This window comes from Macrobrachium nipponense, chromosome 4, assembly GCF_015104395.2.
Source record: "Macrobrachium nipponense isolate FS-2020 chromosome 4, ASM1510439v2, whole genome shotgun sequence".
In the NCBI taxonomy this organism is placed as follows: domain Eukaryota; kingdom Metazoa; phylum Arthropoda; class Malacostraca; order Decapoda; family Palaemonidae; genus Macrobrachium; species Macrobrachium nipponense.
This window is the reverse complement of record NC_061100.1, coordinates 139147549-139171008: the sequence shown is the minus strand read 5'-3', so window position 1 is coordinate 139171008 and position 23460 is coordinate 139147549. Positions and strand designations below refer to the sequence as shown.

Sequence of the window (23460 nt, the reverse complement as noted above, 5' to 3'; positions counted from 1 at the left end):
GCTTCAGAGAACAGATAAAAAGGGCCCAAATTAAAGCAAAGCAGATGGCAAATATGGCTAATGCAGTCATCAATAAAAGCTGTAGCAGGGTAAAAATAGGAAAATTGTACTGGAAAGGACTAGCGATGCCTTCATTCATGTATGCAATGGAAGTCATGAAACTTGACAGGCAAACAATAAATGAATTGCAGAAGATAGATAATAAAGTATACAGAGCAATATTGAAAGCGCCAAGCTACACAGCAAGTTGTGCGTTAAGATCTGAAATAGGGGCCTCTTCCTGCCAATCTAGAGATATAAAGAATAAACTTTTCTACCTGAAACATACACTGAAGAATGGTGGAAATAGGCTTCTATATGAGATAACAATGGATCAGTATGAAAACAAAAAAAACCCCTGGATAATGCAAGTAAAAGAATATATGAAAGAACTAAACATAAACTTAAGTAAAATTGAAGCAGTTAAAGACAAACAGTTAAGAGAAATAATAAACAATTGGGACAGAAAAATATGGCATAAAGAAATGAATGAAAAGTCAACATTAAGAATCTACAGAAAAATATAAAGAAAAACATAGAGAAGAACAAAATCTGGTATGATAACACTAAAAAAACAATGCTGATCAGTAGGGCCATACTAGGTATACTAGGATTAAATGATAGAAATAGGATAAAAGGAGAAGATACAAAATGTTTATGCTGTGAGGAACAAAATGAAAATTTAGAACATTTCTTACTTTACTGTCCAGCATACAATGAAATTAGAAATAGATATAGCTTTATGCAGCAACCATATCAAGAAAATAAAGAGGAATTAGTAGCAAATATAATCTTATTGGTAGTACTAATGAGGGAGGAAGTGGAGAATCGGAAAGATTTTATAAAAGAAATGTGGTATTTCAGAGAGAAGAAGCTCAAGCAAACACAAACAAAGGAGGAATAAAAGAAGCAAGGGAGCCGTTTCAAAGGCATATCCCACCCACTACTACTACTACTTTGTGTTGTTTCACTCCTGCCCGTATTATTGACTCCACGAACGTGATTATTCTTGACAAATGTCATTTATTGAATTTGAAAGCGCAAGAGAAAAGGAGAAGAAGCGTCAGTGGGAACGAGAAGCGAGACAGGCCATTCTCGAAAAGGTAGGTATGCTCTCTCGACTGGTAGGAAGCTGGTTTAGCCTAAGTCAAAAACTACACTTAGGTTACACCCAAAAAAACAACACCCCACAGTCAGAGATTTTAAGCCAATTGCATTAACAAATGTATCATATAAAATTTTCAGGTTAATCTAGACACACCATTAAAGAAATAATAAGAGCAATAAAAACCCAGAGGGTAAACAACCGCGTGGACTGGCCAACTCACCGACTACCATGGCTAGGCCACCCTCCTAAAAAGTACTTTTAACACCTCCTGACACCGGAGATGGTCATCAGTCACGAGTTGTTGGTGGTGAGAGGAGCTCAAGACCTCTACTCTCCTTTTGAAGTAAGTATTTTCTCCAAAGTTAGAAATTAAAGCCATATTTTTAAGATTTAAACAGAGGGTAATGAAAAGGGTGGCCAACGCAGTGCACACAACCCCAAAACGCTTTTGAAATTTTCATTACAACTTTAAATATTTAAAAGATTGATGCCATCTCGATGTTTGCAGAGTCGCTTGTGTCAATAAGCTTCCCATTTCCTGTGCTAAATACGCACACCACTCGTACCCATAGATGCTGGGGCACTTTCATCTCAACAGTCGTACACCCGACCTCTAACCACGGCACTCTTTGCGGCGTTTTGCGCTCTTCAATTGTTTATCAGTGTTGTCAATTGGTATGTGTTTACCCTCCAAACTAGGTATAAGACTTACACAAAACCGGGGAAATAAGTGAAATTAGCGTATCTATTTGTAGTATATATACATATTACAGCAATTTTATCATTACTGCATTACTATGACAACTAGAATTCATGGAAACAGTTTGTAAATGCATCGGTGTATGTGTATGCTCCACTAGATTGGCAATGATGAGTCATTTTTCCTAGCGTCGTCTGCTCGTAAGTAATCATCTGAAACATTTGTAATTTTTTGGGGTTAATTTGATTGCAAAAAAGGGATAATGGGTATGAATTAAATAAACATTTTGAAGTAAAGTTAAACTAAATAATGAGTAAAGTAAACAATTAAGGGAATAAAGCTTTGCACCTCATAAACAGTGTTGTCGTCTGCTGCTCGTAACTGTGTTTGTGGAGTGAGTGCTTAGGAACCAGGAACAGCAACGTGGTTAAAGTGCAATTTGGAGTGAATTAAGACAAAAATGTGTATAATTACAATCAAATAAGCACTGTGGAGTTTCAGTTGTGATGGCAGTAAGGATAAAACCACCGATTACAAGGTAAAAATGAATTCAGTTCAAACCATGACCCCGGGAATAAAAAGTTTTATACTTTCACTAATATAGGTAACAAAATGTTGTTTTATTGTGCTGCAATCTTAAGTAAGATCAATAAACGTTACATGCATACACTAACATTGTTCAATGAGTGCTGAGAAGGCTGGGAAAGATGGTTGATTGTCCGTGGTTAGACCGGCCAGCCACATGATTGCTGCCATATTGAATTTCAAAACTGCCCTGAAAACATATTTTACGAAGAGCGTCACATGCTTATTTTAGTTCGTATGGGGCTTTCTTATATCACATTATGTTAACAAAACTTCAATCTTTTGAATGGTATGCTTAAAGTTGTAATTGTATTCTTGTTTCACCAATTAAATATTGAGTGAATAAGGCCTGGCCAGCGTGATGACGATGGATTGTCTGTGATTGTTTACCCTATAGGCTAGGTTAATGGAAATCTAGTGAGCAAATGTGGCCTAAACATAAACAAAGACAAGAGTAATAGGGTAAAGCAGAGCTGTGCTGCCAGGCGACCACCTGTATGGTAGCGAGATCACTTCCCTGAAAAATAACCTGAATTATAGATGTCAGTCGCAAGCCAACCTCCATGGAAGCAACACCTTCAGACCTTTACTTTCCTCTCGAAGTGAGTGTTTTCTCCCAAGTTAGAAATTAAGGTCATAATTTCTGATTAAACAGAAGTTAATGAAAGTCTAGCCATGCGCATTGCTAACTTACCTCCATGACGCTCTCAAAAATTTTACTTGAAACACCTAACTAACATATAGAAGATCGATGCCATCTCGATGTTTGTGGAGTCACTTGTGTAAACAAACTTCCCATTTCTGTGCTAAGTCCGCACACCATTTGTACCTTTCTTCACAACAATCTTAAACGACGATGGTGTTTATGCTTGTGACTTGGGAAATCTGGTGATTGTTCGGGAAGAAGAATAAGAAGAAGAGTGTGTTGGATAACATCTAAATAATTAGTTAAACACCAGAATAAGGTTATGAATGGCCTAAATTTATTATGTATTCATGATAATTCATTTGAAAATATTCATTGTTGTAAAATGAACCAGATTCCTGACACAAATTTAATCAGATTTGCTGTGAACATTAGCTACGATGTGTTGTTCGCGCTTTCTTATTTTTTTTATCACTCTTGCCAATTGGTTTGCGTTTACCCTCCAAACTTGGGCTAAGACTTACACAAAACCGTGGAAATAAGTGAATTTAGCGTATCTATTTGTAGGGTAGTTTACAGTTTTGCGGGCCAGTTTCCCGGGCTGTACGACACCCAAATCCATCCGCCAAGGTAAGTAGTTCCTACGACCTGGGGTGGCTGATCACCTACCACGGCCTGCACAGTGCAAACATTCAAAACAGTCAACATGGCGTCTCTTCCGCGCCGCGAACATTCAAAACAGTCTCCTGTAACACCTCACCAGCCCCCGTTGCTTTTGCTGCTACAAATTCCGTTACGATATCGGACTTAATTAAGTTGGGTGACGATGTAGATGTATTTCGTTGTTATTTACCTACAGTTTTGTGGGCCGGTTTCTAATTTCCAGGGCTGCACAACACCCAAATCCATCCGCACAGTTAAGTAGTCCCCTCGACCCGGGGTGCCATTCACCTACCACAACCTTAACCGCGCCAGTATTCAAAGCAGTCAACATGGCGTCTCCAGTAACACCTCACCGTTGCTTTTTCTGCTGCAAATCCTATTACGTTTTGCGATTTCATTACAATGTTAGCATTAATATGTAACGTTTATTGATCTTACTCAAGATTGCAGTTGTAATCAGCACAATAAAACAACATTTTGTTGTCTGTATTAGTGAACTTATGAAACTTCTTCGGGGTTTGAACTGAAATTAATTTTTACCTTGCAATCAGTAGTTTTATCCTTACTGCCATTACAACTGAAACTCCACAGTGCTTATTTGATTGTAATTTTACACAATTTGGTCTTAATTCACTCCAAATTGCACTTGAACTACATTGCTGTTCCTGGTTCCTAAGCGCTCACTCCACAAACACAGTTGCGGGCAGCGCACGACTACACTGTTTATGAGGTACAAAGCTTTATTGCCTTAATTGTTTACCTTACTCATTATTTAGTTTAACTTTACTTTGTTACTTCAAAATGTTTATTTTAATTCATGTCTATTATCTCTTTTTTGCAAACAAATTAACCCCCCAAAATTACAGATATTTCTAAAGTAGATAGGAGCAGACAACGGCAAAATGTCATTGTTGCCAATTTAGTGGAGCTTCACACATACACTGATGCATTTACAAACTGTTTCCATGAATTCTAGTTGTCATAGTAATGCAATAATGATAAAATTGCTCTAATATGTATATATATACTACAAATAGATATGCTAATTTTACTTATTTCCCCAGTTTTGTGTAAGTCTTATACCCAGTTTGGAGGGTAAACACATACCAACTGGCAACACTGATAAACACTAGAAGAGCGCAAAACTTTTGACATTTTAGTCAGGAATCTATTTACTTTTTCAACAACGAATATTTTCAAATTAATAATCATGAATACGTAAAAAATTTATGAAATTCATGACCTTATACTGCTGTTTAACTATTTATTTAGATAATTATCTAGTGCATGCTTCTTCTTTCTACCAAAAAAGCATCAGTTTCCTTGGATCCCAGAGTGGGCGTTATCATTGTTGATGATTGTTGTGAAGAAAGTGCCCCAGCGTCTATGGGTACAAGTGGTGTGTGGATTTAGCACATGGAATGGAAAGTTTATTGACACAACTGACTCCGCAAACATCGAGATGGCGTCAGTCTTCTACATTTTTGGTGTTTTAAGTAAAAATTTTGAAAGTGTCATGGAGGTATGTTTGCACTGTGCATGGCTAGACTTTCATTAACCTCTGTTTAATCTTAAAATATGACTTAATTTCTAACTTTGGAGAAAATACTTACTTCGAAAGGATAGTAGAGGTCTCAAGCTGTTGCTCTCACCACCGATGACTCGTGACTGGTTCCCATCTCCGGTGTCAGGACATGTTAACCTGTTAAGCGTCACCCACGTAATAATACGTTTACCGCGATCTACTCGTAGTGCCTTCAACGGGATATTACGTTCAAGACTTTAACTGTGCTTGTCAAGCCGTCAGCCCCGTAATAATATCGTTTACCCGTCGTATAGAAAGTGTAGGAACATCATTTGGTAACACTCTCAGCAGCACGGGAAACTTATTTCCAGCCTGGCAACTCTTTCCTGGTGGTCGCTTATGCTAGAAAACTGCCTGTCCCTGCTAGTTTTCTTTCAATACGCTTCGGGCGTTTTATCGAGACAAATTGGATTTGGCATCTTTCACAATGAATGTCCCAAAGAGGAGGCGTATTTCTTCAGGTGAGATCAATCAAATACTAGATGAGGAGTCTGATATTGATAACTTATTTGATGATGAGAGCTCTAGTTCTGATGAACCTCCAGTGATGATGCAAACTTTTCTTCCAATAGCGGGAGTGAAGATGACTTTCTTTGCCGAGTGACTGGACTCGAGAGAGAGAGAGAGAGAGAGAGAGGGGAGAGAGAGAGAGAGAATTTCTTACACTTAATTACAGTTATGAATAATAAGCATAAAAATCAATATTAACTTTGAAACACTATCACCAGTGCTATGATTGCTGATTACAAAAAAAGCGTGACGGTACGTTAGCAGCGAGCTCATCCGGGGCGGACGCTTAACAGGTTAAAGTACTATTCCGGAGGGTGGATCCCACAGCGCGTGAAAACTGGATCAGCTAGTCCAGTCGGTTGTTTTCCTACATTTGTTTCAGCCGTACAATTATTAAAAATTAAAAACAAATTATTTCAGCCATACAATTATTAAAGATTTTAAAAAATCAAAATAGTAATATAGACATAACCAATAAATGAAAAGTGTTAGCAAAAAAGTACAAATTTTTTCTCATAAACAATTCAGTAAACCATCGTCTGCTGCTCGTGGATTCTGGCTGCCAGATGTACAACAAGGCTGAAAAATTATTCCCGCCATGGCTTTGCTGTAAACAAACTAGTGTATTTTAAGTGGAATTTGGAGTGAATTAAGAATGAAATGTGTGTAATTACAATCAAATAAGCACTGTGGAGTTTCAGTTGTGATGGCAGAAAGGATAAAACCACCGATTATGTACAAGGTAAAAATGCATTTCAGTTCAAAATATGACCCCGGGAATAAGACATCTCATACTTTCACTAATATTAGGCAACAAAATATTCTTGTATTGTGCTGATTACAACTACAATCTTAAGTAAAAGCAATAAACGTCACATATATATGCAAATATTGTTCAAATGAGCACTGGGAAGGCTGGGAAGGACATGGTCCTGATTGTAGAACCGAATTGCACTCAACCATCACACAGCATATATATTGGATTTAAAAACTGCCTTCAACACATATTTTACGAAGACTTCATATGCTTATATTTTACTTCATATGGCAGTTTCTATATCTCATTTTGTTGAAGAAACTTCAATCAACTTCAATCTTTTGAATGGTAAGCTTAAATATTGAATTGTATTGTTGTTCCACCAATTACATAAACATAAAGTGAAAAGGTGTTCTTTTTTCCGATCAATGGTTCCACAGCGGTGTTTTACCCTATATTAATATACAACGACTGGTATAGTATCAACGATGTGGAAAATATGGAGTACATAGAAGGAGTTAAAATAGTTAAGCAGATTAAATACCTAGGAGTGACAACAATATGAAAGACTGCTTCAGAGAACAGATAAAAACGCCCCTAATTAAAGCAAAGCATATGGCAAATATGGTTAATGCAGTCATCAATAAAAGCTGTAGCGGGGTAAAAATAGGAAAATTGTATTGGAAAGGATTAGCAATGCCATCCTTCATGTATGCCATGGAAGTCATGAAACTTGACAAGAAAACCATAAATGAATTTCAGAATATAGACAATTGTAGTATATAGAACACTTTTGAAAGCGCCAAGTTGTGCGTTAAGATCTGAAATAGGGACCTCTTCCTGCCACTCAAGAGATATGAAGAATAAACTATTCTACCTGAAACATACACTTGAGAGTGGTGGAAATAGGTTCCTATATGAGATAACCATGGATCAGTATGAAAACAAGAAAAACCCCTGGATAATGCAAGTAAAAGAACTAAACATAAACTTAAGTAAAATTGAAGCAGTTAAAGATGCAGTTAATAGAAATAATAAACAACTTGGACAGAAAAACATGGCAGAAAGAAATGAATGAAAAGACAACTTTAAGAATCTACAGGTAATATAAAGAAAACATAAGAGAAGAAATCTGGTATGACAGCACTGAAAAAACAGTGCTGATCAGTAGGGTAAGACTAGGTACACTTGGATTAAATGATAGAAATAGGATATAGTTTTTGTACATGAAAACTTACCCAGCAGATATATACTTAGCTATAGACTCGGTCGTCCCGACAGAATTTCAAAACTCGCGGCACACGTGACAGGTAGGTCAGGTGATCCACCATTCCCGCCGCTGGGTGGCAGGGTCTGGAACCATTCCCGTTTTCTAAGCCATAATTTCTCTGTCGGTTGAACGGACAATACCTATTGTTCGTTTCCTCCATCTTGGATTTCTTACTCGTTTGCCGAGAATTTGGATTGGTTTTTTGGTTACGTATTCTGTTTTTTCTCTGGCTTGGCATAACGCTTATTGTGGACTGTTTTTCGACTTTGGTTTTGACTACTCTTTCACGATGTCTGACGCTAAGGCTTCACCTATGTTTAGAGTTTGTAGTAGGGAAGGCTGCAAGGTTAGGCTGCCAAAATTGGCAGTAGATCCTCATAGTATTTGCGCTAAATGCAGAGAGAATGAATGTTCTTTTAATAATACCTGTGTTTGAGTGCGAGAACCTTACGAGCTTGAATGGAAGGAGTTATCTTCATATGTTAGGAAGCTTGAGAGAGATAGAGTTTAGGAAAGGCTTCAGCTAGGTCATCTAGTAGATCTTGTTCTCTAGAACAAGAAGTTAACTCTCTACTAACGCATTTTCCCTTAGCCTCAGCTGCTTCTCCCTGTTTTTCTGAATCCAAAGATTCTTCTTCAGAGAGGGAAAAATGTAAAAGCTTCCATCAGAACTTCAGCTCAGTTACGAACTCTAAATGAAGGTAAGAGTGGTGATAGTGAATTGTGCAGTGTCCCCAGTGCAGTGGAGGGGGCGTCTGACCGGTTCCCTCAATTGCGCCTAGGCCTAGAACCGCTTTCCAAACGCTCAGGACCAGGGAGGAGGAATGTCGAAAGCCGCAGGGAGGATGCAGAACATCCCCAACGGTCAGGCGTCCCTTCGGCAGATCCTGTTGTAAAGTCCCAGGCTGCCTCGGATTGCCGCAGAAAAGGCATCCTAAGGGAGTGTTTTTCGGCCTCAGACTCTTCCTCTCCTAAACGAGGATGGAGTTCGGCCTCTCTTCGCGCCTTTTGAAGAGAGCCTGGAACGGCCGCCTAAAGGAGACGCGGCTGATTTCCAGCCCAGAGCGTTCCGAGAATTGGCCTGCGGTACCTAAGAAGACGAGACAAGAGGAGCCCTCTCTTCAGGATCCTACGAAGAAGTTTTTGATTAATCTGCAAGAGCAGTTAGCCTCTTTAGTAGGCTCCTTTGCTAAGGACTCGACAAGGAGGAAAGATGTTTCGCTCCCTGTTAAGAGTTCCGCTAAGCGCCTCTCTTCGTATAGGAGAGAACCCTCACAATCTCCAGGGCGTTTATCGCCATCGTCGAGAGACTCGTCCGATAGGGAGTTGTTCTCCTGAGAGGAGAGTTCTTTCGCCCTATAGGCGGGGTTCCATACTCCAAAGCGCCCTATGACGGGTAAGGCTTTGAATCCTCCCGTAGACAGGACGATCGTAGCCTCTCTCCTATGAGACGCCGCGAATCGAGCAGAAGTCTCGATCGTTTAGGTTCAAGGAACCGGAAGATAGACAAAACCGATTTAAGTATCAGGATCCTTTGGGTCTGCAGGACCAGGAGCCAGGCTAGAAGGCAGGAATCAGGACGCCATGAGTCATGGGACGCCAGCAAGTCAGGGCGCCAGGAGTCAGGACGCCATGAGTCAGGGCGCCAGGAGTCAGGGCGCCTGAGGCAGGACGCCAGGAGTAGGGCGTTAGGCGTCCCACAGAGTTAGGGTTAGGCCAAGAGCCTGTTAAGCGTCAGGAATCAGGACGCAGGGATCTTTTCAAACGCCCTGAATCAGGGCGCCAGGAGCCTATCAAGCGCCGCGAGCCTGGCGAACCGCAAGGGCCTAGACAACAAGAGTCTAGTAGGCGCAAGAGTGTTTCGGACAGACAGGAGCCTCACTCTTCGTATAGAAGTTCGAACGTTCAGCGCTCCCCTTCTCGGGAAAGGAGTTCTTCTCCCGGGAAGAGCCCGATCACTCCCAAACGGTCTCCTTCGGTGGATCCGTTGGAACAGGTATCGGAAGAGGAGGAGCCCGTAGATGTAGCAGTTTCTGACTACAAGAGGCTTTCCCTTTTGCTGCTCAAGGAGTTCGGAGACTCCCTTCATCCTGCTGACCCTCCTTCACCAGGATCTTTGATGTCGAGCACAAAAGCTCACAAGTCGTCTTCCTTCGTCAAGATGCGCCCGGCTCTTTGTATGAAAAAGGCCTTAAAGACCTTTTCAGAGTGGTTGACTTCCAGAAGGGAAGCGGGCAAAACAGTTTTTTCCTGCCCTCCTTCCAAGTTAACAGGTAAACCAGGAAGGTGGTACGAGACCAAGGAACCTATGGGGTTAGGCCTCCCTTCATCCGCAGATGCGGATTTCGCTTCCTTAGTGGACTCTTCCAGGAGGAAGTCTTTGCTTTCTGCTAAAGCAACATGGGGCATGTGTGAGCTAGACCACCTTCTAAAGGGCCTCTTTAAGACCCTGGAAGTCTTCAAACTTCATGGACTGGGCTTTGGGAGCGTTAGCTAAGAGAGCTCAGGACACTGACTTTGTCTCCATGGAGGAACTTTCAAGCGTCCTGGCTTGCTTGGACAGAGCGGTTATGGACGGTTCCGTAGAAGTTGCCTCGCTTTTCGGAACGGGAGTCTTAAAGAAGAGATCGGTCTTTAGCTCTTTTCTAGCAAGAGCCGTATCACCTTTACAAAGAACATCTCTTCTTTTTGCACCGTTGTCCCCGCATCTGTTTCCACAGGAGACTGTTAAAGAGGTTGCTAAATCTCTTACGGAGAAGGCAACTCAGGATCTCCTCACTCACTCAGCCAAGAAGTTTAGGCCGGCCGTGCCTATCGAGAAAAAAGAGAGACCCTCTTTTGTACAGCCCTTTCGAGGTGCCTCCTCTTCTAGGACCCCTCTTAGAGGTCGCAGACCAGATAGGAGTAGACCATCTAGAAGGTCCTTCGGGAAGTCTAGATGAGCAGGGAGTCCTCCAGACGAAAGTAGGCGCCAGACTACTCCACTTTGCAAAAGTCTGGGCGCAGAAGGGAGCGGACTCTTGGTCCCTCTCGATCCTGAAAAAAGGATACTTGATTCCCCTTCAGGGGGGAAAATCCATCCCTTGACGACAACTCCAAGGGAGTTGGACTGCAAGATACTCGGATCCGGTACCGAAAGCTTGCTATTTTGCAAGCAGTGGAACAGATGATTTCAAGGAAGCGGTAGAACTGGTTCAAGATCTCCAGTCTCCAGGATTTTACAGTCGGCTATTCTGGTACCGAAGCATCGGGGGGATGGAGACCGGTTCTAGACGTCAGTGCCCTGAATTTCTTTGTCTTGAAGAAGAAATTTTCGATGGAGACGTCTTCCTCTGTTCTGTCTGCTCTTCGTCCAGGGGACTGGATGGTGTCCCTGGACCTTCAGGATGCATATTTCCATGTGCCAATTCATCCGGCAGCAAGGAAATATCTGAGATTCATGTTCCAAGGGAAAGTATTCCAGTTCCGAGCGATGTGTTTCGGACTTTCGACTGCCCCTCAAGTCTTCACGGACATCATGAAGAATGTAGGCTTATTGGCTACATCTGGAAGGGATCAGGATCTCTTTATATCTGGACGATTGGCTAATAAGAGCCCAATCGGAGAAAAAATGTCTGGAGGACCTTTTATACTCTAAATTTGACAAAGTCCCTAGGACTTTTAGTCAATCGCGAGAAATCCATGCCTGACTCCCCAGCAGAGTATTGTCTATCTGGGGATTCAGATGGATTCTCGGGATTTTCTAGCGTATCCTTCGCAGGAAAGGAGAGAACGCTGCTTAGAAAAGGTGGCAGTCTTCTTAAGGAAAGAACATTGTTCCGCGAGGGAATGGATGAGCTTACTGGGGACCCTCTCCTCGATGGAACAGTTCGTTTCCTTAGGAAGACTACACCTACGACCCCTTCAATTTTATCTGAAGGAGAAATGGGATTGGAAGTCCAACAATCTGGGAGAAACATTTCCAATCTCGAAAGGGATCAAGGAGAATATCCGCTGGTGTTAGATCCACAGAAACTAAGCAAGGGAATCTCCCTTCGCTTACAGAACCCTCGCCTAGCGTTATTTGCAGCGCCTCAGATTCAGGGTGGGAGCGACCCTAGGTTCGGAAGAAGTGTCAGGCACTTGGGAAGGAGAACAAGTGTCCTGGCACATAAACAAAAAAGAACTAACAGCCATTCATCTAGCTTTAGTTCATTTCGAGGAACAGGTCTCAGGTCTGGGGATTCAGATTCACTCGGACAACAACAACACCCTCGCTTATATAAAGAAACAAGGGGGACGCATTCCTTTTCCCTGTACGAATCAGCAAAGGATCTGCTGATTTGGGCTCAGAAAGGAAGATCTCTCTTCTCACAAGGTTTTGTGCAGGGAGAGAAAAATGTCCGGGCAGATCTGTTGAGCAGAAAAGAACAAGTCCTACCCACGGAATGGACTCTCAATCCTCAGATTTGCCAGCAACTATGGCATCTGTGGGGAAGGCCCAATATAGACCTGTTCGCGACCAACAGGAATCACAGATTAGAGAACTATTTGCTCCCCGATCTCGGATCCACAAGCAGTAGCAGTAGACAGCTTTCTGCTAGATTGGACGGGCTTGGACGCATACGCCTTCCCTCCTTTCAAGATAGTAGGGGAAGTATTGAGGAAGTTCGCTTGCTCGAAGGAACAAGAATGACCCTCATCGCTCCCTTCTGGCCAGCTCTCGATTGGTTTACAGAGGTGCTGGAGTGGTTAGTAGAGTTTTCCAAGATCGCTTCCACTGAGGAATGATCTTCTCAAACAACCCCACTTCGACAGGTTTCACAAAAACTTACCCGCTCTAAGTCTGACCGCCTTCAGATTGTCGAAGGACTTGTCAGAGCAAGGGGCTTTTCACGAGAAGTGGCGAAGGCTATTGCAAGAGCCAGAAGGAGTCTCCACCTAAAAGTATATCAGTCGAAGTGGAGTTGTTTAGAAGATGGTGTAAGGGGAAGAAAATATCCTCTTCCAGTACCTCTGTAACTGAAATCGCAGATTTTCTCCTATATTTTGAGAAAACTGTAACCTGGCAGTATCAACAGTGAAGGTTACAGAAGTATGCTGGCCTCAGTCTTTCGACATAGAGGAATAGATCTGACCAATAATAAAGATCTACATGACCTTATAAGGTCTTTCGAAACCACGAAAGACCATGTAATCAAGAAACCTAGCTGGAACTTGGATGTGGTCCTCAAGTTCCTAATGTCGGAAAAATTCGTACCGTCTCACGCAGCTTCTTTTAGAGACTTAACGAGAAAGTCATTATTCCTCTTTGCGTTAGCAACAGCTAAGAGAATTAGCGAGTTGCAAGCTTTGGAAGGTAAAGTGGGTTTTAAGAAGGATTCAGCGATTTGCTCCTTTAAACCATTTTTTCTAGCAAAAAATGAAAATCCCTCAAAGCCTTGCCAAGAAGCTTTGAGATAAGAGGACTATCTTTCATTAACAGGAAGAGAACTAGAAAGGACTTTGTGTCCAGTCAGGGCACTCAAGTTCTACCTGGAGAAGAAAAAGTTGCTGGGAGGTACAGAAGAAAGTCTTTGGTGCTCTGTAAGAGATCCGAAAAGATCGATTTCCAAGAACGCCCTTACATTCTTCATAAAGGATGTAATAAGGGAAGCTCACCTTAAGTGCGATGAAGAGCACCTCAAGGTTCTCAGAGTAAGAGCTCATGAAGTGAGAGCCATAGCTACGTCAATGGCATTTCACAAAACATGGTCTCTGCAGGCACTTATTTTAGAGTCCTACGTTTTGGAGATGTAATTCCTGGTGGTTTTGCCTCCGAATTAACCTAAGGCTTGTTCCAAGAAAAAAAAAAAACAAAACAAAAAATTTCGGCTAACGAAAAAAGTGCTTTGCTCTGGGAGCGTATGTTTCGGTGAATTCAGTGCTGGGAGAAGGGGCTGAGGCTAATCCTTCGTAATTTACTTTAGTGTTTAAATTATCTTTTATTGGTGGTTGTTTTTATTGGTTAATTGTCAGAGGGAATAGGGAACCCTCTTGCAATTCATAGATTATAACAGTACTAACATGGTCAGGTGATCGGGATTGGCTTCAGTGCTCCTTGTGATTATTTTTAGTAACCTTAACTCTGTCATGTAAGAGGGCGAGTCTCCATTGACATGACAAAAGGTCAAGGCTCTACCATGTAAGTGGGTCAGCCCCCATTGGTACGATCCAGAATAGGCTCTGTCGCGTAAGCGGGCTAGCCCCCATTGACACGATCCAAAGAGTTATTCAGCCATAGGTTCATTCCTCGTTGAAACTCTTGAGGCAGGCAGACTCATCGAGAGTAGTCATGAAGTCTTCAGCCCAATCAGGTAGGAACCATGGATTATTTTATCCAAGAACATAGGTTGTTTTTTCCCTGTTTTTTTAATGTATTTAGTTTAAGTATTATTTTGTTTTTAGCTGTCTCTTGCCCTCCACCAATGGTGCCAATCAGCTAAGTATATATCTGCTGGGTAAGTTTTCATGTACAAAAATGATATTGTTAAGATACAATAAAGTTTTGTACTACTTACCTGGCAGATATATACGATTAATGGCCCACCCACCCATCCTCCCCTCAGGAGACAGGTGGAAGAGAAATTATGGCTTAGAAAAACGGGAATGGTTCCAGACCCCGCCACCCAGCGGCGGGAATGGTGGATCACCTGACCTACCTGTCGCGTGTGCCGCGAGTTTGAAATTCTGTCGGGACAACCGAGTCTATAGCTAAGTATATATCTGCCAGGTAAGTATGTACAAAACTTTATTGTCTTAACAATATCATTTTGTGCAGCAACCATATCAGGAAATAAAGAGGAATTAATAGCTAATATACTTTTATTTGTAGATCTACAGTTTAGATCTAACAGAATTTCTAAAAGAATTGTGGTATTACAGAGAAGAAACTCAAACAAACAAACAAAGGAGGAATAAAACAAGCAAGGGAGCTGTTTCAAAGGCATATCCCGCCAACTACTACTACTACTACTACTACTATATATAGGTTTAGGAATAACCTAACCTGTCTTAACCTAAGGCACCCATCACAGACTTTACTCAGCAGAAACACAAACCCCCACAATAGACTAACCTTATCTTGATATAAAACTGCCTGAATTTTTGAATTTTTGTTGTAGGTATCTCCAGCTTTGCCCCAAGCTGTGTGATATTTTCCGTAGAACTTGGCATTTTGGTGATGAGGTTTCTGTTGAATTTGTTTTTATAGGGAAAAATCTTATGCTAAACTATTGGCATAGCCTCTGCAGATGGGGGATCACATTCCACCTATTATCTCGAGCTAGTATGGGTAAATGTAAAGGAGACGGCCACATGAAGGTATCGTTTATTACTAATTACAGGCAGTCCCTGTGATCGGTGGACTCGGTTAGCGGTGATCCGGTTTTATAGAGCTTGTCTAGCACCATAAAATCGGCGATTTATGGCGCCATAATGGGCCGAGTTCCGGTTATTGGTGCCATAAATCACCGAGTTTCAGTTAATGGTGGTTTTCACTTATCAGCACACCCTCAGGAACAGAACCCCCCACCGACAACCAGGGACTGCCTGTATATAGGTGAGATAATCAGAAATTGGTCATGGTTTACAAGTGACCAGTATGTTTATGATAGCGCTATATAACCTACACAGTTGTGTAGGTTCACGATGGAAATGACACGCTCAGTGCTCGATTCTATCAGAGGGAGAATAACTTCGTGCTTTCTGTGGACCTGAAGGATGCATATTTCCAGATATCCATCCACCAGTCCTCCAGGAAGAGAGAGCCTGTTATGAGCACAGGCACGGAACGTAACGATCCTCAAGAGGTTCGTTGCACGATTGCAGCACGTCCGTGCAGATCTTCTCGATAGACGGCAGCAATTACTGACGTCTGAGTAAAATCTTCGCTTAGAAGTGTGTCGAGATTTGTGGAGAAGTTGGGGACGTCCTTTCATAGATCTCTTCGCAATGTTGAAGATGAAGAGGCTTCTTCTAGACTGCTCCCTTATTCTCGATCCGAGAGCGGCAGCAATAGACGCCATCCTATAGTATTGAATGGGGATAGATGTTTAGTCTCTTTTCCCCTATTCAAACTCTTAGGAGATGTAATAAGATAATTTCCGGCGTCAGAGGGAGCGAGAATGACGCTGATCGCCCCATGTTGGCCTTCGCAATGTTGAAGATGAAGAGGCTTCTTCTAGACTGCTCCCTTATTCTCGATCCGAGAGCGGCAGCAATAGACGCCATCCTATAGTATTGAATGGGGATAGATGTTTAGTCTCTTTTCCCCTATTCAAACTCTTAGGAGATGTAATAAGATAATTTCCGGCGTCAGAGGGAGCGAGAATGACGCTGATCGCCCCATGTTGGCCTTCGAGAGGCTGGATTCACAGAGGTCACGTCCTTCCTAGAGCACTTTCCAAGAGCCCTTCCCGAGAGAGTCAGTCTACTCTAACAGCCTCACTTCGAGAAGTACCTCAAAACCTCTCCGCTCTGAGTCTGACTGCGTTCAGACTGTCGAGAAGTTGACCAGAATGAGAGGATTTTCAAGACTAATGGCAAGTGTCATTGCCAAGGCAAAGAAGTGCTGCCTATTTTGCAGTGTACCAATTGGAGTGGGCCGTTTCTGGAGATAGTGCAGGAAGAATGGCTTTTCCTCCACCTCGACCTCTGTGAATTACATTACCGTCTTCCCTTTCCGTCTGAAGAATGGGATAAGCTGGCAGTTCCAACTATTAAAGAATACGAAAGTATGTTGTTGACGGCCTTTAGGCTCAGAGATTTGGATCTGTCGAACAACAAAGCCCTTCACAATCTTTGAGGTCTGTGGAAATCTCGAAACTGTCTAGATCGAAGCTTCCGGCATGGAACTTAGACATAGTCTGAAGTTCCTGATGTCAAAGCATTTCGAACCTCTCCTTTCTGTAAACTTAATGCACGTGACCAGAAAGGCTAATTTTCTAACCATTCTAGCTACGACAAAGAGGGTTAGAGAGGTTTAAGCCATCATCAGACGTTTTGGCTTTAGAGGACATAATGCGGTGTGTTCTCTAAGCCTTCCGTTCTTGCCTAAGAATGAAAACCCGTCTAATCCTTGGCCCAGAAGCTTGGAGATCAAGGGGATGGCACAAATTATTGGGCAAGAGCCAGAGAGAGTCCTGTGCCCTGTCGGGACTCTCAAGTTTTATCTAGATAAAACTAAAGAAAGTCGAAGGTCCTTGGACAATCTGCGGTGCTTCCGTTAAAAAAGACCAGACTGCCATGTTCGAAGAACCCAACGGCTCGCGTTATTGTTAAGGAGTTCTTTCAAAGAGGCTCATTTGTCATGTTTGGACAAAGATTTTAAACCTTTTAAAGTAAATGCTCACGAGGTGAGGGCGCGGCCTCGGAAGCATTTCAACAGAGCATGGCACTCAGTAACATACTGAGTGCCACGTTTTAGCGAAGCAACTCTGTGTTCGCTTCACACTCCCTGCGGGATGTGAAGACGACATATGAGATCTGCGGCTCGCTAGGGCCATACGTGTCCGCAGACACAATCTTGGGGGCAAGACGTACCACTCATCCTATCCTGTAGAAAATGGTTAGGAAGAGCTGTTAATTTTAGTTGTTGGGTCGCTGCCAATGGCGGACTTCTCAATTCTTAAGCCTTAGTTAAAACATCCTTAACTTTGGCTAGGTTGGTCAGGTAGTGATATATATTACTTCTTAGCCCTCATGGTATGGTCAATATGGTCTAGTCACATTGTGGTCACGCTCCCGTTGACAGATCATCTAGAACTCACCAGCTATACAGGTCACTACCTTGCTGGAGACTCTAGTAAAGCAAAAGCCGACTTGGGTGACAGTAATCACGAAGTCAGCGATGCTAACAGGTAGAACCAAGATGTCAATCATCTGCATGCAATTTGTTTCCTAAAATCATTCTATTCTGTCCCTTCCCACCTCCAATGGTGGGATTCAGCCATATATATATCTGACAGGTAAGTTTCATGAACAAAATGATATTGTTATGATACAATAAAGTTTGTTCATACTTACCTGGCAGATATATATAATCAAGTACCCACCCACCTCCCCTCAGGGGACAGTGGCATTAGAAAATCTGAATAGAAAATGGGAATGGTTCCTGATACCCGCCTCCCAGCGGCGGGAATGGGTACTAACCACCTGGCCGACCACTGCGTGTGCCGGGAGTTTTGAAATTCTGTCGGACTTCGGAGAATACAGCTATATATATATCTGCCAGGTAAGTATGAACAAACTTTATTGTATCATAACAATATCATATTTGTGAGTGTTTGGCCTGTAATCCTAATTTCATGAATATTTTGTACTTTTATATGAATGAATATTTTCCTTTTAATGATGCCAGTTAGTTTTTTTTTTTTTTTTTTAGATATCAGTGTAAATGTCCCTAAACAATGTGGTGTGAATTGTAGACTTTCCCTAATAAGCTAAGAATGGAAAGAATTGTATAGAGATGAAACTTGGATTTTTATGAAGCTTTAGTATGAATTTTTGGTTTCAGTGAACTTTGGTTTCTTTTTACTGTACTATGTATATAGAAATGATCAATGAAATTCAAACAATAATACATTTACAGGCAAAAAGTAAATATGAGGCTGATAAACTTAAGGATGACGCGAGGCGACAGAGAGGAGAACATGAGTGGATGTTGCCATCTGTTAAAGAAAAGATAGAATCTGATGCCCAAGAGAAGAAACACAAGAAGAAGAAAAAGAAGGAAAAGAAAAAGAAAAAGAAGGCAGCAAAAGAGAAACATTCATCGACAGTAAGTTGCACTCGGTTTTTATCCTGTTCTGTAGGTAATCCTTTGATTATCAACAGTAATACATCCAAGACCCCTGCAGATATTGGAAATTTTTGGATATGATAAGAAAACCATAGGATGAAAACCAGTGTTCCCTTATTTCCCATACTTTGTCACTAAGTATTCAGTACTGGATACACTATATACTGTATACATTCTTATAAACAGCACACAATACACTGCAAAGCACTGCGTGGATGTGAAACCATAGGTTTGTACCCTTTTCCCCCCTCAGTATTGGACAGTATACACTATAAGCTTAAAAAATGCACACAGTACATACACTGTACAGATGTAAAAATGTTAGTACCCAATAATTTTTTTCCTAATTTAGTCACTGCACAGTATAGTACTGTATACACATATTACACAATATTCTTAAACGACACACAATATGCACACTACACAGTACTTTATGGATGAAAAGCTATGAGTTAGCATCTTTTTTTTCTTATTGTGTTACTACGTATTACTGTACAGTATACTAGCAGGATAGCCAAATTTGCAGGTGACACCAAACTAGGTGTAAATGCAGCAGACCCAGATGTAGTGGAAAGTTTAAGAAATGATGTAGTGAAAATAGGAGAGTGGTAAAAAAAATGGCAAATGCCTTTTAACTTGGATAAGTGTAAAGTGTTACAAATAGGAACAAACAACCCTCATGGCAGTTGCATGCAGCTTGGGAATGACATAAATAGTGTAGAACAAGAGGAGGACCTTGGAGTCATTATTACCAAGGACTTAAAATCCACAAAACAGTGCATAAAAGTTAAAAAGAAGGCACAGAAACTAGTGAGGTACATAAAGAGGCAGTTCAAATACAGAAACAAGGAAACGGTGCTGCAGCTCTACACATCAATAGTTAGACCTCATCTTGAATATGCAGTACAGTTTTGGTCACCAACACTAAGAAAGGATGTAAGTAGATTAGAAGGGGTACAAGCAAGAGCCACAAAGTTAATTCCATGCTTCAGCCAAGTAGGTTACCAAAGACGACTAGAGAGCTTGAACATGTATGGCTTAGAAAACATGACAGTTGCAAGGGCAACTAATAGAAACATTCAAAATACTGAAACGCATAACAAAAGTAGACCGTTACCTATTTATTTTAAATGAAAACCAGACAAGAAATAATGGATGGAAACTAGAACTGAAAAGATTCAACACATCCCATTGTGGGAACATCTTTACATACAAGATATGTGACACATGGAATAAACCACCACCAGAAGTTGTAAACGGCAACAGTGTGGAAGAGTTTAAAAGAAAGTGAGACAGAATCATTAGGACATTATGAATGAACAGTAAAACCTGCTCCTACAGATAAGTGAGCACGCGATGTAACATACACTGTATGCTTATAAGCAGTAAACAAAAAACTTAATAATGCTGTACACAAAATAAAAAGAAAATAATCTTCTCTTACAAAACACTATCCCTTACCAGTGAGCTATGACAAAACTACTTAAATTGATGATGAACTGGTCAAAAGAGGCATTGAGGTGCATAGAGACTCTTCACTAGGCAGCAGAGATACATCAGATCTCTGGCTAGAAGAGCATGGCAAGTCAACAAAAATTGCTGAAGGTTTTGTTTGTGTTTACTGAGCTAAATGACTGAGTTACTACAGAGGTGGATGGTGATGGGGTTGAGGGACTGAAGAAGCTGTTGAGGGTACTCAGGATGAAAAGAATAAAGATTCTGCTTTGCAGTCGCCAACTGCAGCATACACCAATCCCTTGTGGGAAACAGCTGCAGTCACATCAGCTTAGTGAAGTTATCCAGGATCCTCTGCATGTCCTTGTAGGATGGGATTTGGTGTGTGGTAGATTTGTCATTAAAAGTCTTCAATATCAGAGCGTTGGAAGTTGATCAGGCCTTCCTCCCACCTTCAGGTTATGGTTCCATCCATGCTCAGAGGTCTCTATGGTGATGTCCTTCCAAATATCTCTGAAGTTGCAGATGGTAAACTTGAATGAATACTTTCAGGGCAGATTCTCCAGAGTCTATTCCCCACCCCAAATAGCCAGGCATTTTTCCTTCTCCATTTTATCCTTGAACACCACCATCCTTCTTTCCAGGTGAACCAAGCCTTCTCTGAATTATACTAAATCACCAGGAGACTATTCATCAAACCTTGCAGGCAAATGGGATTGCTTTGATTGTCCAACTACAACTGATATGCAGTGAGGGCTACCTGAAGCATTTGCACAGAACAAAGCAAACATATGTTATATGGAAAGCTTTTGACTGCATAAATTCTTTTCCTTCTTCTCAGCCAAGATTTTAGTAAACTAGAAGTAAAGAATAGACCAGTTGCTTCAGCTTTGTAGATTTAACTCAGTCCTTCTTTCCTCATGAAATTTTTCAACTGTCAAAATTCTTCTATTCTCTCTCTCTCTTCATAAGCATCCACAGCTTTTCCATGAGTCTTCTTGTTGGTAAACCCTTGTCAAATTTTGAAACAAAATAGCCAGCCCTTGGGTGCCTTAAGTTAGCAACCCCATACAGACCTGTGAATTTCATAGTAGCAGTCTTCAACTCAACACTATAAATGCTTTCATATACTTTTTCAGCTTGTCCTCTGCATTCTGGAAGTCCTGCAAGGTAAGACCATGCTATGAAGCACTCATGGCTGAGTTCACCATAGCATGGCCTTGCACAACTTCAAGAATGCCAAGGACAAACTGAAAAAGTACATGAAAGACTTTGGGAAGAATATGTCTAGGAGTGAGCCCCACAACTTTGATCTGAATTCTGTAGCAGACAGTGGCTGATGTGCAAGCGCATAGTGCTGACTTGAAGACTGCTGCTATGAAGTTCACAGGTCTGCATGGGGTCACTGGCTTAAGGCATCCAAGGATTAGCTGTTTTGCTTTTGGTCTTTATTCTCTTCATGATTTCCAGCTTCTTCTGAAGTGTTATCACCCTCCTGGCCCTCTTAGAAGTTGGTGGAGCCATGCACAAGAGCCACAGTACCACACCTAATAAGTAAAATCTCCTAAAATGTATCATTACATATCTCTTTCAGCCATTCAAAAGTGATAAACATAATGAAGTGTAGTGAAGTTGCTTTTGAGGCAATAGTCACGAGGGCTTACAAACACACAAGGGGTCTCCCACCCACAACTATGAGATGTTATTGTAGTCTTGCCATATCTTTCTCAGCTGTTCAAAAGAGTAAATACTAAAATATAAGGAAGGACATGTAGAAGACAATTTGCTTTTAAGCCAATAAAAATCATGAAAGCTCTCAAGCCAAGTAAGACTTGCCAAACTCAAACCACTTTGTGCTCCCAGCCCTCCCATCCACTTGTGAGCATTTACATAGGCCTAACCCCTCATGCGCTTAAAACAGTGAACAGAATGACATGTAATGAAGTTTTGAATGATTTCACTTTGAATCCAATAACAGTCACAAAAACTCCCATGCAAATGAAAGCCCTCTCACCCCTCCCAAGTCAGATCTCCTGCACCCCCAGAAATAAATATACTCCAGCCTACTACCTCCACATTACCCTTTTCTCAGTGTGCTGTATAACTGGTAACAGCATTACCTTTGCTGTTATCTGCCATGGAGCATTGCTGACCATACAAAAAGTTTTTATTAATCTTTATTTATTTTATAATATATCAATCATCCCATCAATAGATGGTGCAGGTGCATGGGTTTGCAGTAGCACACTCAGCACAGCAGTCAACCAGACAAGTTCCAGGATGATGGGTGTAGACGTCTTTCGCATCCATGGTTAGAAACGTTGGATAAGTGACCTCCTAAAAACTTCAGATGCTGTTGGCATCTAGAAGACATCTTTCACATCCTTGATTCAAGTCTTGGGCTTACAACTTCCCGTCATTTTCCCTGGTTTGTCGGGAGATCAACAACACCTCTAAACTAAGTTTCAACAACTTGTTTGTTCATGTGCGAATAAACCTCCGGTCTTAACAATAGGATAATTTTCTAGTGCCCAGCTGGATCCAGTTAAATCATAGATGAAAATCAAGGAATCTTGTGAGATCTGGCAACGCGTGCGTATATCGGGTGAAAAGTGGTCAAGGACCAAGCACCCACACTACAGCGTTCAGTCTTTTTCTTAACCGGCTGGGCGAGAGTCGTGGTTGATTCTCTCGGCCCTTTACCCGGTTCATTGCCTGTTTTTGCTTGTGATTCTGTGTGTGTGTGTGTGCTTGTATTATGGCTTCTTCTGCTCCTTCTCGGTCTTGACAATGTGTGTGCCCAGGTACTCAAGGTTTCCTGTGTTCTCGTTTTTTGGCTTCTTCAGCGACAGATCCCTACAAAACTTGCAGTAGGTGCCGTTCTAACGTTTGTACCATAACAAATCCCAGCACGGAATATCGTGCAAGGTCTAGAGAGCAGTGGAAGTTATTTTATAGTAAGAGGGAGCATTGTAGAGTTTCTACCCTTCCTTCGTGGGAGAGATGTTGTTCTCCTCTTCCCAATGCTTTGTCTCCTGCCGCAGTCACACCCCATGCTAGTGTTGTACCTTTGTCTCCTTCCATTTCTTCCATCGATTCGTCGTTGGAAGTATCGGGAGGCCCTCAGGCTGATTTATTATGTGATGTTGCCCCCCTCTTCCTCGGGAGTTAATTTATTTCCCGAGAGGGAGGAGGTTTTTTCATCAATTTCTTTCGTTTCAGAATCGGAGGTGTCCAAAATGGAGGTGCTCTAGGGGTCTCTTGGGCTATGGGTTCCACCCTCCTTGGAGGGTTTGCTGATGCAATTCTTGGATGCTCACCTC

At 41.7% G+C, this 23460-nt stretch overlaps 1 protein-coding gene across 1 annotated transcript in view; it reads left to right on the top strand.

Annotated features, from left to right (window-relative positions):
* The first annotated feature begins 778 nt into the window (after nucleotides 1-778).
* The window catches only part of LOC135211227 (CWF19-like protein 2), a 97233-nt gene continuing 74551 nt past the window's right edge, over nucleotides 779-23460 (top strand). The window contains exons 1-2 of the mRNA XM_064244484.1: nucleotides 779-1142; nucleotides 18473-18661. Of these exons, the coding sequence (XP_064100554.1) occupies nucleotides 1056-1142; nucleotides 18473-18661 (276 nt within the window). The 5' untranslated portion in view covers nucleotides 779-1055. The remainder of the gene's footprint in view (nucleotides 1143-18472; nucleotides 18662-23460) is intronic.